The sequence below is a fragment of the Clytia hemisphaerica genome, unplaced genomic scaffold (genome assembly GCF_902728285.1).
Source record: "Clytia hemisphaerica strain Z4C2 unplaced genomic scaffold, Clytia hemisphaerica genome assembly, whole genome shotgun sequence".
Taxonomy (NCBI): Eukaryota; Metazoa; Cnidaria; class Hydrozoa; order Leptothecata; family Clytiidae; genus Clytia; species Clytia hemisphaerica.
Window position 1 is genome coordinate 730,858 of NW_027103728.1, and position 18,875 is coordinate 749,732.

Here is an 18,875-nt window from a genome sequence, read left to right on the forward strand (position 1 = left end):
GTACTATTAAAATATTCTAAAATCATCTAGAAACATTCATTTACCAAAAAAAATGTTTTGGTGTAAGTTTTAAAAGCTTAACTTTATGTGTGCTCTTAACATACAAGGCATTGTTGCTAATAATAGGAATCTCGTTTCTCCTGTAGGTGAAAGTAAGGGTACAAAAAAGACTTTTGACATTCATTTCCTATGGATGCATATGGACCTTTAGGACAATTCTATTGAAGGCTCTGCATATATATAGTTCAATCAAAAATGAAGATTTTAAAAACCATCAAACGCACCCTACAATTTTTTCAATTATATAAAAAATATCATTCAAGGTTAAAAGATCATCTAAAAACAGATTAGCCCTGAACACTTTCTACATCCAGACATACAGTTCGGCTGGTATAAGAGTAAAGCTTTTATTACCTACTAGATGTGAAAAATAAGCCAAGACAAAATTTTCTTTTTAGATTTTCTTCAATTGCCAGATTGACGCATTAAAAAAATCGAAAAGCCTCACTCTCACAGCCTCAAGAAAATTTCGAAGCATCAGACCCAACGAGTTGGATGAGCTGTGAAAAAGCAGAAGCCACAAAGAGGTACAAAGAGGTACCTAGGTATACCATTCGCATAATTTGCAAAACAGTTAAACGCGCACATTTTAATGCTCTTCACCGTTTGATATCAGTAGGAAAAGAAACCTGTTTTTGCCTGAATTTCCTGAGAGAAAATTGGTTTTTTTTAAAGCAGCAAAATTTCAAAACAAATCAACTTATGCAGCTCCGCTTGCAGCTCTACTCTATCATTTTTGTTTTGATTTAACTTTGTACTTAAATGACCAGCCAGGTCATTCATTTGAGGGCTATGCATGTTAGCCTCAACTGATGCAAGTTATTATTTGATCTCACGGTACCGTGAGTCGGTCTAATGTCGACATCCATCCCTCGTCTAACTCTGATACCCTTCTTTAGTTTAGAAGAGACAGGAATAATATGAAAGCTTGAATCGCTGATTGTAAAAGGATTATTCCTCTCTGACCACTGAGCAAAGAAAATAGTTTTGACCTTTTCTATCAATTTCAGCACGGTAAGTTACACAAAATCTTAGAAGAGCAGTGAAGTTTGCATAAAAAATTGAATAATAAATTTTACCTATACTGCTGGCTAGTACATTGGACATTGTCATTGTGAATATGTATAGACAGTAGACGATGACTAAAAGTACTTTAGTTTGGAGAATAGTTTGGAGAAGAGAAGAACTTTTCTTTTCGAATTTTCTGTCTGCATCGGTCGGCAGTCGGTGAAAAAAAAGTTGTGGTGTTTCCACATGGTCCAGAAAAGTTTTCCCGCGCTACACAAATCAAACTGAAAGCTATACACAGAAAGTATACATTAACATAACCTCCAAGCAGAACTTAATCGCTTCACGTTTTCCACGCATGCTCTCTTGGGTTTTTTCTAAGGCCTTCTAAGGTCTAGCCCCCGTCTAGCCGTCTAGAGAATTGTTTTACAAGTCGTTGACCATTCGAATTTGCAGTGAGGATTTGCTTATCTAATTATTTTCAGCGGTGACAAAAAAGAGTATAATTTTCCACTAGGGACGATATTTTGGCCGATTTTTCCAGTGGGAAGGGGTTCCAGTGTGCATCTGTGAGAAGGGGGTGAATTCTTAGTGTGGTAAAAGTATGCTGTTGTTTAGGAAAATTCCAAATGTTACTCTCCTTTGAAAAAAAGGATCCGGTTTGTTGAATACCAAGAGGAATCTTCAACCTCCCAAGCAAGAAAAAAGTGCAGTCTTATGATTTTGGAATGACAGATTGAATCTAGCGCTTTCTTTGTTTTCACACGGCATATTCTTCGTACTCCGCCGATTAATCTAATTTCCAATCTGGCGTCCAAAAGTTTTATCTAGCCCCTACAAGACTTCAAACAATTATAAAAACACTATGATACATAGTCGTTAAATTCAGTTACAGTAAAATTACGTAATTTCATCTATTGAAAAGTTTTAAATGCTGAATTTTAAGAATAATTTATCATCACCAACTTATTTTTCATCCTCAATATTCAATCCACCAACAACATATACACATTCAAAATTTCTTTAGCATCATCCAGAACTCAAAAGCTTTTACCAGCAAACAGAGCACAGAAAGAGGAGTCAATCCTTGCATTGTTAATGAAAAGCTTAAAACTTGTCGGTATTTCATCCTTGTTCTTTTGTTTAGATTTTTTTTGTACAATATGCAGTAAAAAAAGACAAGCAAGAAAAAAATGGTAAATTATATTGTTTTGTTAATACCGTTTTTCACGATTGTTCTTTAAATACAAACAGTATGTAATCGACTGAGGGAGCTTTATAATTATCTTTTAATACGACCAAACTAATCACTTTAGATGATGATAGTACAAGAGGGGGATGTTGTAAAATCATTCTTCATCGGCTATTGTTTGTTACATGTTTTTTTATAGAACAAACCATATAAGAACATAAGGCTTCGATGGCCAAAATTTTAAGAACAAGTGAAGAACATTTTAAGGCTTTGCAGACTTTAAAACACCCAATTTCTTAGGAAAATGGACAAAAATGCTCAAAAAATGGTGAAAATAAGAACATGTTAAGAACATTTTCAGGCTTAAGACTCGAAAAGTTAAGAACATCCGAAGGCTTTAAAAATTTTGGATGTTCTTATAAAAAAACGTGTATATAGAGAAAGAAATGTTCTATAGCTAAAATGGTTTTGTGTGTAAAATTGTGTTGTGCCCAGAGTAATTAATAAAAGTCGGAGTAATCAAAAATTCCTTTCCTTTTGTCTTGGTTTGATTTGAGTATATAAGGCACTTTTTGCAGCATGGAAGCATCTGTGCTATTTATATGGCGTGCCTTACCTAACCACTCAGTTGTGAGGGGCTAAAGATTTGAAACTCATGGTCATGGATGGAAAATGAAGCAACTTTTTTCCCCATACAAACGTCAGATTTCGAAAAAAGCTAAATTAAGAAGGCCCTAGATTCAATTCATCATTCCAATAGCGGTGAAAATCTTAAGGCTTCAATTTTTCTTGCTTGAGAAGTGGTGAAAATTCTACTCCACTCCCTAAGAAGCGTCATAGTCAGTGGGACACCCCCTTCTCACAGACCCGGAAGGTATTTTTCAGCCAGTGGGGTAAAAATACCGGACCAAAACTCAATGGGGATTGATATTCCCATGGTTTTTTATGGCTGGGAATTTGAATTCCATTATTTTCGAGCCAGAAAATTCAGTGGCGATGGGAAAAATAGCACAATATTTTTCAGTCAGGATTTGGTTATTTGATAATTTCCAGTGCCAATTTTTCCGGTGGGAAGGGGTCCATCCCCAGTGAGTCTGTGAAAAGGGGGTGTAGTGAGCCCTAAAGGCTATGATATCCAACTGGTCACAGATGACGGTGACCTATTTCAACGCAATCACAAGATCTTTTTGTCATTCCCTATCCACACCCCTGTCTCAGTGCCCCGGTGGCCTGATTTCAGTACATGATTTTTTTCAGTACATGGTTTCAGTACATGATTTTTTCCTACGTCACTGCAGTAATCAAATTTTTATTGCACTCATTTGTGAATTGAGATATAAATTGAATAAAGACAGCGACAATAAAAAACAGTTCTTGAATTCCCAAGCCATTTAGGATGATTACAAATGAGTGCAATAAAAATTTGATTACTGCAGTGACGTGGGAAAAAATCATGTACTGAAACCAGGTACTGAAAAAAATCATGTACTGAAATCATGCCACCGGGGCACTGAGACAGGGGTGTCTATCCTATCAATTCGTGGTCCAGATTTTAATATGCAGTATTCCAAATATAGACATTTCATTTACTAGCTGCAATCTGTAGATCAAAATGTAGAACTCATGATCCTCCTTCATGAGACATTTTCCAATTCTCAATTTGGGCTTTTCTGCAATGATTTGAGGAGCGAATGGCCAAGCAATACATGTTTTTATAAGAACATCAAAAATTTTCGAAGCCTTCGGATGTTCTTTAGTTTTTTGGATTAGAAGCCTAAAATGTTCTTAAAATGTTCTTATTTTCAGCATTTTTTTAGCATTTTGATGTAATTTCTTAAGAAATTGCATGTTTTTAAGTCTCCAAAGCCTTAGTATGTTCTTAGAATGTTCTTAAATTTTTGGGCCTCGAAGCCTTATGTTCTTATATAGTTTGTTCTTATAAAAAAACGCGTAAAGATGTCTCCATTCTATAAATCAGATCATCTAAAGAAGAAATACGACTCCCTTACAACTTCCACAACTCCTTAACTTTCTGAAGTTTTCTGAAAATATTGAATACACAACTGTTATTTCTAATTAGGGTGTTTCTCTCTCTGGTCATAGATTAATTTTTTTGTCAAGAGGTTTTGAAAAAAGTAAATGCAGTTGTTGATTACGTCATCATAGGTGTGGTCTTGGGAATAATGAATCATCGCCTCACCCTCTTCAGTTACGCGACTTTCTTTTCAAAAGGAATAAAATCAAGCAAGCATTGGGCTTTTCCAGAAATAGTCCGTGCCTGTTGAGGATATCGGATATCCAGGGGGTTAACAATTTTTGTTCAAAAGTGGATATCCAGGGGGTTAAATATCGACAAGTGAGCTGATATTCAAAGGGTAAAGTATCTTTTCAAGTAAAAAATACGCTTATCCAGGGGTAAGCATCTTTATAAGAGAGGATATCCAGGGGGTTGAGCATATCTTTAAGAGTGGGGATCTTTACTAATAAAGTAGTGTATCCAGGGTCGAAAAATCAATATCCTCAACAGTGGGGGTAAAATTCTTTTTTGGAAAAGCCCATTGAGTCTGGGATATCCTTATTTTTGGGGATTTTTTGGCTGAAATCTTTTTAAGCACTTTCATGAGATTCAAAATTTTTTAGTCTCAAATCAATTTTTTTTCTGTAAAGGTTTTGGCAAAATTGATATTAGGTCTCAAGCTACCCTGAAAATTTAATGGAATTTAAAGATTTCTCATATAAAACTTACTACCTTAAAGGAAGAAATTTTGGCGGAAAGAAAATTTGGTGGATTGGCGGATTTGTCTGAAATCCACCAAATTAAGTTCCCGCCAAAATTTCTTTTTTCCTACATCCGCCAAATTAAATTCCCGCCAAATTAAACATTTTGAAAATATGATCTCTTTTAAGGTGTTTTTCCTATTTTTTTGCTGTTTTGACGCCATTTTAAGGTTAAATTTTTAAGCGACCGCCAAATTAAATTCCCGCCAAATTTAGTTTTTTCGTCCATCCGCCAAATTAAATTCCCGCCAAAATTTCTTAATTTAAGGTAATTAAGCTAATTAAAATTTCTAAAACACAAAAACACAAATACGGAAGGGGATAACTCTGGGAAGGGGATTCTATTTATGATACTGTATCAAAGCATATCAGAGGGGGTGCGTGCGGCCTAGTTTCAAGTCCACATTACTATCAGACCACCAGCTTACTCATGGGAGGGGTTGTAGGGGTTCGTAATACCGTTTTCCCGTCAAAATGCTTTGCTGAATCCCGGAATCCCGAAAATTGAAAAAAATAATAATACCGTCACACCGACTTGTAGAGGTTAAAATACTGGCGGCATAATGACAAAAAATAAGACTAAATACCGTCACAGTCTCATTTTGAAATACCGTTTCCCGTCACTTTTTTTGTCGAATTCCGCAATGCCGTACTAAAAAAGGGCCAATCCCGTCATACCGTAAAAGTAAACCCCCCCCCCCCCTCAAATGGCTCATTCTAGTTTAAGATTTTTTACATACACAACACAAAAGAGTTCGTCCATGGCCAGGATAAGCCATAAGAAATTTTAAACTCCACAAACCATAGAAAATAAGTTGTTGATTAATTTATTTTTCAATTTTCATTTTCTTCAAGTTCCAAACACAAAAGCTAAATAACAAAACATGACCATCTCATAAATAAAATGCTATTTACATCTTTAAAGAGTCATCCATTAACGAAGAAAAATTAATTATTAAATAAAGATTCTAAAACTATACTTACAAAGGTATTCGGAATTCTACATATTCGAAATCTAGTTCTTTGACGCCAAATGCTCACATGGGCCGCAAAATTTACGCTTCCAAAAATTTGCTCAAAATTTGAATAAAAGCTCTCCTAGATAAAAATTTGACTTGAAATTATGACAGGAAAGAAAAAACAAACTTGAATTATTTCTTTCAAATGTTGTATGTTTTACTTTGCATTAAATTCAAAATAAATCAGCTTTTGCGGTGATGAAAATTATAAAACTTCGTTAAATTTCATGAAAATACCGGAAATCTTTGGTAAGAAACTTATAAACTTTTGTTGAAAAAGACGCCATATTTTGAAATTTCGTACAGAGGTGCAGTACTTTTAAAATTCAATTCCTTTAAGTAAAAGAAATACTAGTGAAATTTAATGCTCAAAAATTGCAATATTTACAGTGTGTTTCCAAAAAAAATTCTAAAAAAGTTGAAAACTAAGGAAATGCAACTAAGATGTACTCTTAATAGCCTAACTTGGAGGTTAAAAAAGGCACAAAGATATGATTTGGGACGTCTTCACACTTATATGCTTTGGTGGCTGCATAACTAGATTTCATTTAGTTAGTCCACTTTTCAGTAAAACAAATTGATTCCAAGTTTTCATAAATGGATTCCAAGTTTTCCTAATGATACCTAGTCTAATATTTTTTCAACTTTTTTGACTTTCCTATCTATTTTACAAAGAACTTTTGTAGTTTTCAAATAATGGTAAAAATACATTTACATCAAACACCATTTACCGTCAGTCATTGCGAGTTGCAAAAAAGTCAACCTGAAACGAAAGTTCGATTCAAAATTATTATGAGTATCAGCCTTATACAGTCTTAATTGTCTCAACAAGTTACTCTTAACCCTTTTAAGTGACAATGTCGTGTATATCAGACATGGGCTATGAAGGAGGGCGAAGGAGGGCCTGTAATGCCCAGTTTGAGTTAGAAATCTGACTCGTAGGAATTGGATTGAACTTCATGGTCAAGTAAAAAAAAATCAAAAGTGGGTCTTTCCAGCGAGATTTTAAGCCAAAAAGTAAAAAAAAATGCAAAAGTTTGACAAAAAAAACGAGCTTCTAACTTCTTCTAGATCCGGAGATATAAGCCTTTAAAGTTTGAACTAGCGATTTTCTTTAAAAAATGACCGTGGCACTTAAACGGTTAATCAGGGGTTGCAATTCACTTTAATGGTGTAAACATCCCATATAATTCATTTCTAGAAGAAAATGTTGGTAAATCTTACATCAGTATAAAATGAAACTTCTATTCGCTCATTTTTCTCATCACTCCATTTCTCAAATATTACATGAGTGCTCTGAATTATCTTTTCAACGGTATATATTTTGTTAAATCTTTGCGGTTAAAGCATTGGTTATGGAATCAATTGACAAGCAAAACAAAAATTGGTGACTATTTAAAACGAATGGACTTTTAAAAGGACTTATTATAAACTAGCTAAAAATTGGGCAGGCATGCATAAATTTAATAAAAATAGTGTGTGCAACATATTATAAGACAGTGCATATTTATACATACTCGTGCAATTTTACATCAACAAACAACAAGTAGATATTATGAATTTATTTTGGATGCCATTGGTATATATATTGTAAGCCATTCATTATCTGGAAAGATCATTAAAGCATGCAGTAAGTATAAACGCGCTAGATAGTGCTACAAAAGACAGTGGTCTATGTAAGGCCTTCTATGGGGTTTGCAAAATCACAAAAGTTGAAAGTTGATACAATCATAAGAATAATTTGTGGAAAATTGTCGATTGCTAAAACATTGGTTAGAATACAAATGGTAACCGCAAATGCAAAGAACTAAGCAAAACAAATAGACTCAGCTAATTGAAGGAAGAGTGTTTTGAAATTGTTCCGACTTACTCTCTGTGTGGCCTTCGGTGATATTCCTCAGTAATGTAAGTAACTCGTCCACCTGCGTATCCCATACATCAATAAAGACTTCAAAATTTTCCTGAGTAATTTTACTTGTTGGATGTGCTGATAGCATTTTTCCTGCATCAATGGCCTGGAAGAAAATCGATAACCAAAATGACGTGAATGTCACAATTCTCCAACCTCGATAAGCATGGTACATACACATGGAAAAGAGGTTGACTAAATAAATAACACCCCTGTCTCACAGTCCCGGTGAAACCTTTTCCCACAGTGGGGATAAAAATTATATTTCTCCAAGATTAAAAAATCCAATGGGGATTGTTTTGGACTGCAATTTTTAAGCATTGAATTTTGAATGGGGATGAAATCAAAGTCAATTTCTCAATGGGGCTGAAATTCTAGGGCATTTTCCCACCGAGGACAAAATTATTGCCAAATTTTCCAGTAGGCCTGGGGCCTCAGCGGGTCTGTGACACAGGGGTGTTAAATATATCGAATGGATTAGAGAAAGGACGTTCAATTTTTTTTTGCTCAAAATAATCATTCTACTGTCGAAAAGGTTTATAAGGTCACTGTAAGAAATCTTTTAGAAATAAAACAAAGTAAATCCTTGCCAAGGTGTTTATTTGGTAATGACATAACTTAAAACCCCTGGCTCAGTGATCAAGTAATATCTTTTTACTAGGGAGGGTAGTGTCAAGGGGATTTTCGGATGAGGTTGGTAAGGAGTCACAGTACAGGGATGGCTAAGAGTAATGGAAATACCTGCGGCATTAGATTGATCAAATTTTCTTCTAGTCGTGTTGCTGTGATTATACAAGCATCTATATTGCTCGTCGCTTTTGTCAGCCGGGTAATCTATAAGGTAAATGTGATTGAAAAATAGTTAGCTGTCTCATCAGAACTGTCTATGCGATTTTCAGATATAATCTAGATGCCAGCTCCCTATTCCCCTAAAATCGCATGCGGACTTGGCGTCGCCTGAGCCAATAGGGCTTGGTGATGAGCTTGGTGGAGCGATTCAGTAGCCCGATTGTAGTTTATATTGAAGTTCTACTTATTTTGAACTATTGCTTAGATGGAGTATTGCTTAGATGGACTATAAAAAGAAGTAAAATAGGTAGAAGCATTGTTTTTATTTGAAAATAAGGGATTTCCAATCTGTTTTTCATGTTTGAAGAAATTATTTAAAAGGCTATTGATAAAAGCCCAGGCAGTCAAAAGAATTGTATTCAATTGGGCGGTTCAGATTAGTTGCATATTATGATTAACTCATCACCATACCTGTAAAATTTCACTAAGCACACTTTCCAATCGTTCTGCAGTTTCTTCGACTTTATCAAGTTCACCAGAGAGCGCCGATTCTTTCAGACGTGCTAAAACTTCTTTATATTCACATGTTTCTACCAGATGAAATACTTGCTCTGCACTCGCTTTGCTGGACTGAAAAAATAAGATACATTTCTATATTAAAATTTAAAAAAAGGTTTTTTTTTAGTTTTCCTTTTAAGAATTCTAACGAAAACAAAAAGAAGAACAAAAAACGACGATTGTTTGACCAAATCACATTCTCTAGACTCGAGAACAAGTACTGGAACGGGAGGAATTTATGCAGGACGTAGTAGTAAGTCTGCGACCGCAGTCGGAGGCGACCTGAAGGCTCCTCTTTCGATAGCTAACTACCCGAAGGTAGGGGAGGGCGTCACTCTTTCTCTCTGGATTGCTCCACTTACCCTTGATCCTTCTCTTAATTGCTGAGCATCAAGCAGAGAGGCATCAAGTACCATTTTGAGAATCTTTGGTATGACCCGGCTGGGGGTTGAACCCACAACCTTGCAAACCATTTCGGATGCTCTACCACTGCACTACGGTCGCATGCAGGACGTACAAAAGGGATAAAAGTGTAACTAATGCAAGAGTATTCATTTTGCATTTGTTTTTATACTGCAGTTCAAAGTGTGATACCATAAAAACTATTTCGACTCATTTGATTTACTTCTCTTACCTCTTCCAGCATTTCATCGCAAATATCGAAAAGTTCTCTCAACGTTTTATATATGTTCTCTTCGTCTTCTTTCACCTTTGGTTTATAGGAAAAAAACAAGAAATTATATTTTCTTGAAACTGTTGGTATAGAATTTTACATTTTTCTCGAGTTTTCTTTTGTGCTCCTAAAAGAGACTTTGGTAGAGCCTTGATGTGGGGCCGCCTATCCTGAATTTGCATATGCAACGCTACATAACGAGTATCGAATGTGGAGTGCACACCTACCCTTACTTAGACATGGATCAGACCCGTTGATTTCAAAACCCAAAAAGTCCTATGTCCGAAAGTCTTAGATCGGAAATGAAGCTACTCATTTACCATCCAAGAAGGACGTGTCCCGCGTGTTTTCACACAAACGCTGGATTGAAAGTAAAATTTATCGCCCGATTTCGAAAAATGTGAAAAAAGGCTAGATTCAATTCTTTATTCTAGATGCGGCGCAAATCTTAAGGGTTCACTTTTTCTTGCTCGAGAAAGGTTAAACCGTTAAAGATTCATCTCTAGCCCCCTTAAGGGCTCTAAACTAAATGGTCAAATCCGCAACCTTCTAGTCAGAACCAGAAACGTCTATTTCCTACCTGGTCATCTTCCACAAATTCCAACAGGTTTTTATGAAGACCTTTCGATTGCATGATCAAAGCTTTTATTAATGATTTTCTCGAATCTTCAATATTTTCTTTGTTAATAAGATCTTCCATGTCGATATTGATATTGTCCACCATGTCTATTAGATTTTCCATCTTCTGGTAATCTTTGGGGGTTTTCAATAAATCTTCTATACCTTCCTGTGGGTTACGAGAGAAAAGAATTCAAATATACAGTTGTAATGTGGTAATAAGTGGCTTCTCTTTTACAGAAGATAGCCGGCCATTGAGTGGTCTAGGAGTCGTCTCGTTAGGACTGTCTTCACTATTGTTTATATTGACTACCAGCATTCGATACTGACAATCATTTTTTGGATCAATTGCGTTAATCTGGCATGAACCACTAGGGAGCAAGACCTGCGCACTTACACCATCCACGGTGTATTGTGAAATCGACACCTAGCACAGCTCCCCAAAAGGTTTCCTAAGTTTTTGCCTACCCAATTCCCCTCGCATGGCATTGGTTAGCCAGGATGAAGGTCATTCACTTGCAACATGACCTCCTGGACGACATTCAAAATCACTGTGCGCCTTTGCAATAAAGTTGACAGTAAGCAGTCATAGATTCATTCATAGAACTTTCTTAACAAGCATTGACCAATACCTTTGTATTATTCAAATCCAGTGAAATTCCACAACAGAAAGCTTTCCCAGGACATTCATTGTTTTCGATAACAGCTTTCAACGTCGTCATTGCGTCTCGCATGCTTTGGAAGACAGCACCACGTATGCCTTTCGCTAACGGTGAATCGGGATGACGTAAACAAGTCTTTAAAAATAATTTATCAGATTTTTAATAATGCGGCTCCAATAGCCTAATGTCGTATATATGTGATATTTTCTTCCGTAAAAATTTGAAAAAAATTGTGAACTTTATAAAATCATTTGAAAGGTTGCCTGAGCAGCTGACATAATCTTTTGGTTACCAGGAAATTTAAGATACTGAATATATTAATATATTAAATATAAAAATATTTTCAAGTTAAGGGAAAAAATTTGCAAAGAAAATGAAAAGATAAGGGATTGAAATGTACCTTGCAAGTTGTGAGTAACATCATGGTTGATTTCTCAAGAATGGCTCTCGCTGCACAAACTTCTGCCCTTTGTAATTCGTCACGCAAATCCTATAATGAGAAAAACATTTTATACATTAACAGTTGTTCTATAGTATTTTAATAAGCAATGCTTGTTCATCCTACTAACGAGGCTCATTACCGAGGTATAATAGCTCCCAGGAACCTCTGCGAGCAACTGCTCCCCAAGCAGTGAAGTATTTCAATCCATGCATCTAAATGAGGATGCACGTAGAGTTCTTCTTCTATTGAAATAAGATAGCCTACGAAAAATAGAGCCTTATGGTGGAATAACAATTCCATCTGAGTGCTCCAGGACAGAGGTTTAAGTTTGAAAATACTTACATTTTGTCGTTCACCAGAGACATAGGCCAGTTCAACCATATCACCACCAAATTGACTGAACGCGTTGACGAATTCCGTGAAATTCGTCACACTTTCTAATTCTTCTAAACGCGCGTTCACCTGAAGTAATGAGACATTTAATTCACTAATTCACTAGCTTTTAAGTAGGATTTAGTGAGAATATCAAACTGCTTTTTTCTAAACTTCCGTTGAGCTAGAATCTGACAATGTGGGCAACCTGGAGACTTCAAGAATGGTCGGATTCGGCTGAAATTTGGCACACATGTTCCACGGGTGAATATCCGGGTTTTTTTTTTTTAATTTTTCAAAAGTTTTGGATTTCAAGGCCTGGGTACTAATCTTTTGCTGTTCTTTTTGCTAAAATCGGGCCTATGAATAATTTGAGCCCAGTGCGTTGCGCACGTTCGACTATATTATCCGAGGGGTAAATCACTCGAAAAATTATCGTACACCTCTACAAAAAGTAAAAAAAAAAGTCAAAAAAAAAAGTCAAAAAGTCAAAGAAAAAGTCAAAAAGTCAAAAATAAAGTCAAAAAGTCAAAGAAAAAGTCAAAAATTCTTAGAAAAAAGTCAAAAAGTCAAATAAAAGTCAAAAAAAAAGTCTTGAAAAAGTCAAAAAGTTTCTTGAATGGGCGGATGGGTGGAGTTAAATTTATGTGCGGTTGGCGTTTTTGGACAGATTTGGGCGGAAAATGGTGGGCGCCCAAAGGCGGTGGGCGTTTATGTTGGAAAAAGTCAAAATGAAAGTTTGAAAAAAGTCAAAAAAAAGTCAAAAAGTCAAATAAAAGTAAAAAAAAGTCAAAAAGTCAAATGAAAATTCAAAAAGTCAAAAAGTATCGTACACCTTTTTTCAAGTGATTTACCCCTCGATATTATCAGCAGAATTAAGAAAAATGCACATTCTTCTTCTTTTAAACAAAGATGTTTGATGACTAGCAAGAGTTCTTTTGATATTTGCATAGCATAACATACGAATCTTCCAGTTCTTATTATTCCACATTTAATCACTCTCACAAACCTTAGCTGCAGATTTGACCAGCTTTAATATGGCCGTTCGATCAGCCAGTATCAGAATCTTGGTGATTGCCGATAAAAGAATCTTTGCTGCGTCTGATAATGTCTTCTCATTGGTTGGTTCTGTTGCGTTGTTATTTTCATCTGTGTTCAGCATAGAGACGATGGTATTACATGCTTTATTGGTAGCATCGCACGATTTAACCATGTCGTCTGTGAAAGTATGAAATAGAAGATAATAATAATACAATAATGACCGGTTAGTGAGGGCTGTACTGAGAAATATTGCCCGAGGTCAAGTAACGACCGAGCTTGCGAGGTTGTTGCGTTGACCGAGGGCAATATTTTCAGTACAGCCCGAAAAAAACCGGTCATTATTGTATTTGTTAACCGTTTCCTTCAGCTTCGATTGATTTTGAGTGCTTTATTCAGGAAAAATTGCGAAATAAAGCAGAAAAAACAAGCGAAAAGAGATAAAAAATTGCTATAATTTCTGACGTCAGAAATAAAAAATGAGAGAAATGATGTCAACGCATTGTTCATTTTCCTTTGAAAAAGTGACGTCACAATAAATTTTCCTAACGACGGGCAACTCTGGACAATGTAGGCCCGTCGTCATGCGAAAAGAACCAATTGCATTGCGCAAAAAGTCATGTAGCCCGCTTCGAAAAAGTAACCGGTTAACAATAGACGATACTATCGTCCGTTGAATAAAGGGATAGTAAAAGCGGAAAATATATGTGCGCGGAGTTTAACAACCGTTTGGCGAAAAATAGTGGCGGCAAGTGTTGAATTAAACCGAAGATTGTCAACCACTACAGACTGTAAACTTTCATCGGTAAAAAAAAACCCGTTTGAGAAACTGTTTCTTTAGCTTTTTTTAGATAGTGATTTGTCTTAGAATATAGCACACAAGGACCTAATGATAATCAAACCGTGACCTGTTCGAGTGTTTATAAGGGCGAACTAAATTTACAATCAACAGTGACGTACCGTGTGGATCGAATAAAATGGACCTTGTCAGATGCAAAGTTTTACAAAACATGCTTGAATTTAATCCTTAAGCCTCATAGTAAAAATCTTTTGAAATAAAGTGCCATACATAATACTTTCTATAAAAATATGGACGTTTTTGCGACTATTGATATCTTGTAAGACAAGGATAGACTCTATTACCTCTTATGTTGTCGTTAGCATTTCCCATCTCATGACCAATGCTTGTAAATTTGAAGATCGATAATTCCAAGTTAGGAAGAGCAGTTTTGACTTTCTCTGATACGTTGTCTCTGTAGTTCTCATTATTGCCTTGATTTACGAGAACACCAACCTATAACAAATAACAAGGACACAATTTAACATCCCTCTCTCAACGACCTTGTGGAACCTTTTCGATTGTAGTCGCCAATTGACGCGCGGGCATTTTTTTGTCTGTTTTACCACTCAAAACTCGATCCTTTTTTTACACCTTTTTCTATTGTCTATAGGTGCGAAAAAAGACTGGGACGGTTTTAAGGTGGCAAAACGGACAAAAACATACACGCGCGGCAATTGGTGGCTACGGTCGAAAAGGTGTATTGAGGAAATTAAGGGAAATTAAGATTCTCAAAGAACTCAACTGGAATATTTAAGTAACCGATGATAAAACAGGGGAATTAGAATTCCAATGGAAACTACAGAGATGTTCGCTTGTATTTGATTTCCAAACTTATTGATTGGAGCTCAATGGGAAACTCTTCCGATGAACATAGAACATCTTTCTCACCGAGGATCTTCGATTTTTACAAAGCAGATCCGGTGGAAGCGGGGAGACTAGGGAGACTTCCTCCCCATTTTTGAGCTAATGAGATTTTTTTCTCAAGTTTCAAGGGAATTTCATCTCATTTTAAGCCTTCAGCCTCCCCACTTTAACGGTTGCTCCACCGGCTCTGCAAAGGTAAGGGTACAAGGGGATAGTTTTCTGTCATATTGACCCAAAGAAGTCCGAGGAAGATTATGGAATACTAACAACTTGCATCAAAAGACAATTTGAAAATGTGACATCAAGAATTTCGGAATCTTTTTGACAATTTGTGAAGTATAAACAGCGGCCGGGTAAGTATGTGAGAACTCATAACATTTATTCAACATTTAGCAATGCAATGTTAAAAAAGATTACAAGATTACTAAAAACATTTAAAAAATAGAAAATATAAGGGTCAGTTTTAGCTGATGACCACTTCAAAGAGGGCTAATAGCTTTGTGAAAGTTTACTTGATTTTGATACCTCAGTCAGATTTCTCTATATATATCTAATACTTTTACGAGTTCAATGTCATAAAAGAGAAATACACCCCTGTGTCACAGACCCCACAAAATTTGGTCGAAATTTCGTCCCCGTGGTAAAAATACACTACAGTTTTAAACCAACTGGGAAATTGACTTTAATTTATTCCCCATTCAAAATTCAAAGCTGAAAATTAAATTTCAAAACCATCCCCACTGAATTTGTTAAGCTTGGAACAATAGAATTTCTGTCCCCATTGGGCTTACGGTATAATTTTTTATCCCCGGGCTTGTGAGACAGGGTTGTATGAATCCAAAAGAATTGAGAACAATGAAATTAAAAATACCAAAGACGAACAAAATAACGCAGTAATTTGTTGAAAAAATGAGAGAAATCAAATCATAGCAGTACTGGTTCTTTCAAATCGTGAATTTTGGTCAAATAGGCATTTCCAGGAGCCCTCTGATCAAAAAGTCGATGTTGCAATATTTTCTGCTACAGACAGACATCAAAAGGGGAAGAAAAAACTTCTTGATAAGATCAGACAAAAAGATCCATTTAAAAAGGTAATCCTGTCAAAGTCTAAGATTAATCGATTTGCGATATCATTTCATTTTTGCCAACAATTATAACATTATAACATAGAAATATCAATATTGAAACAAAGACTTTCCCAAAGAATGTGCCTAAGGCCGATCAGGGATAGAGCCAAACCCGGTAAAAATCTTGTATCATGCTGTTTTTTAGTGTTTCTTCTTTTATTAGAACTGGTAGATTTGGGCTTACTTTGTTTTTTTTCTTATATTTTCAAGATTTTCAGTTTTGATTTTTTAGTTCTCAATATACTATACAATATATATGCTTGAAGTTAAGAATTGTCCTTTGCTATTTGTAAAATCTGAGTTTTAGATTTGTTTCAATCATGAAATCTTATTAGCCTCTTTTTCTTATAAACATGTTTCTTTTAAAAAGAATAATTTTCCTTTGTCACTGTATTCTCAGTAGAGAGGTAGAAATCTAACACTTGTTCGGAGTGAGACAGGGGTGTACGATACTATCCTCAAAAAATATTAAAGCCCTGGAAAAAATGATTGTAGAATAAAGCAACAGCCGCAACAGTATGACAACAGTAACCGCCGAAAAACAAACTCCCATCTTCGCATTTGTTCGTCGTTGGATAAAACTCGTTTTAGACTATGAAAGGGTATATAGTCAGTTTCTCTGACACCCCAACCAAAGAAAAGTCATCAACCTCGTGGCTGTCAATCTTATAGTTTACACTTTCCGTAAATAATAAAGAAACATCCTATGAATAACCTTACTCTAAATTAGCATTCGTTTTCTTATTCAGGAAATAAACTTTAATTAAGTACCTTTCCTTAATGGAAAAATCTAAATGAATTAATATAGAACTAATGAGGTTTTTAATCAGAAAAAAAGGCCAGTCAATGTGTTATGTTTGTCACAGAAAAAAACTGTTTTAATCATACATAAAAGCAGATATTGAAAAATATTAACCTTAAATTTATCATCGAAAATATACACATAAACTCTTACGTCAGAAGGTAATTGAGTTTAGAGGTTCTAATAGCGTCAAAATATCCCCAAAATATGCAAAAATTCTTAAACAATGAAGTTATTGTTTAAGAACAATAGAATGTTGCAGGTTGACCAAGGCATAAGGCGCTTGGCGGCCCTTGCCGATTCCATCATGTCTTCTGAGAAAATTCGCAAATTGGGTTTGTTAGGAACGTAATAAACGATGCTATCTTCTGTTAATTATTTCGCGAAATTTTGTCAGAACGCCTTGGAAAATGAAAAGTACTATGGGAAAAAGTGGCTGATTCGTGAAAGTTTGTCCTTGTGAAAATTTAAGATCCTCCATTCGCGAAAAAAAGTTCACGTGAAAATTTATCTACTTAAGGTATAAGATTGATCATTAAATCCCCCCCAGACACAAGAGAGAGGTCAAACTTCAAAGAAACTATATCAAAGCCACCAATGTTTACCATGAAAACAAAATCAAACCCACATTAGACATTAAGGGATATAGTACAAACAAATTCTTGTAAAAAAGCTGAAAACAAACAGACTGATAGTGAACGTTTGATTTTGTGATGTTTGTTTACCTGTGCTATAAGTGGGACTAAAACCTTCTCCACAGATCGCGTTCGGATTTCAATGTCTTGTATATTCCATTGCGTCATTTTGGTGATGATTACAGTAGGTTTTAAAACAAACCAAAATAAATTCAAACTCTTTCAAAGGCTGGTCAAATTAACCAAAAATCCAAAGTAAATTTTCCAAATAAAATTACTGTAGCTTGCCACCGTATCGTTCTCAAACAAACAAAACAAGTCAATTAAGCTGCATTCCCCATACAATTTTTTTTAACAAGTCTGTTTCATAAACTACAGTAAGATCTTTCAAGCTTCTTTCATTCCATTGATAAACTTTTAAAAAGTCGCATATGTGTTAATAACCGTCCTTACATCAATTAAAATTAGTAGTGATGATAACACAGTTCGTTATCAGCCGACTCTGCATAGCTCTCGCTTTTCGTCTTATGCGTATACATTTTTCTTATAATCTCTCTGCAATGGTGATGATAAAAAATATTGACAGCAACATAAATAAGAATAGAAAATTATGACAAGTAAATTGCTTTGAGAAGAGAGAAAAGTAAAAAGGAATTGAACAAAATAGAAATGCTTGCAATGCATGCAACAGGAATCTTAAAATGATAAACACAGCGTATAGTATATAAGAAAAAGTATGTATGTATGTATATAATATATAGAAAAGATAGTGAGATATATCTAATATGAATTATAAACATAGAATGATTGACAAAATTAAGTCAGCAGTCATCATTTGATTTGAATTTTGATCAAAAAAAATCTTTCTCATTCTTTTGTGTATGGCTGAGGCTCTCTCCATTACATTGTCTAGCTAGTAATTCCCTGGATTAATGATTGATAAGACTGGCTGAGCTCTCCATCATAGAGACTAATTTTGTTGATAAAGCAATCTTTGAGAAAGTAACCACACACTCTATTATAGATTTATACTACACATATTAGAATAGTTTTTTAATTAAGGGATAACTATAACTTGTATCTCACAGCAGTTAGGATTCAATCTAAAACATTTGTTGATAATTCGGTGTCCAACCTTTCACAATTGCTCCCTATTACCAATGGAATGGCTGCTTCTGCAAGCTTCTGCAGAGAGGAGTTTCTATTATAGCTTGAAGCTAAATAGATTCAACCCCTGCCTCACAGCCCCGGTGAAGCTTTTTCTCACAGTGGGGATAAAATTTTCAATCAAAATCCCAACGAGAATAAGAATTCTATAGAAAACCCCCCCAAATTTTCGTGCTCCCTTTGCTCGCGTAATTTTAAAACGATATTTGCTTTTCATAGGGGGCACCAAAATCAAAATCTTCTAAAATTGCCTCCCCAGTTTGTCCGAATTTTTTTCGACCCACCACGCTACTGACATGCACCCCTTTCATACGCACATCC

General features: G+C 35.3%; 1 protein-coding gene across 1 annotated transcript; it reads right to left on the reverse strand.

Annotated features, from left to right (window-relative positions):
• Nucleotides 1-9,032: 9,032 nt before the first annotated feature.
• LOC136804880 (alpha-catulin-like) lies at nucleotides 9,033-17,978 on the reverse strand. Its single transcript, XM_067061391.1, has 10 exons — nucleotides 17,478-17,978; nucleotides 14,262-14,412; nucleotides 13,090-13,298; nucleotides 12,051-12,170; nucleotides 11,667-11,756; nucleotides 11,237-11,401; nucleotides 10,567-10,773; nucleotides 9,948-10,022; nucleotides 9,227-9,385; nucleotides 9,033-9,041 (listed from the first exon to the last, which is right to left on the reverse strand). The coding sequence occupies exons 1-10, from the start codon at nucleotides 17,553-17,555 to the stop codon at nucleotides 9,033-9,035; spliced, it is 1,263 nt and encodes a 420-aa protein (XP_066917492.1). The 5' UTR covers nucleotides 17,556-17,978.
• Between the last annotated feature and the right edge of the window lie 897 nt (nucleotides 17,979-18,875).

Excerpts from the sequence above, each read along its gene's own strand:
- LOC136804880 (XM_067061391.1), bottom strand. The coding sequence starts at position 17,555 with ATGACGCAATGGAATATACAAGACATTGAAATCCGAACGCGATCTGTG. Across the intron at positions 12,171-13,089 it reads TGGTCAAATCTGCAGCTAAG|GTGAACGCGCGTTTAGAAGA; the intron begins GTTTGTGAGAGT and ends TCATTACTTCAG. Across the intron at positions 10,774-11,236 it reads TGGATTTGAATAATACAAAG|GAAGGTATAGAAGATTTATT; the intron begins GTATTGGTCAAT and ends CGTAACCCACAG.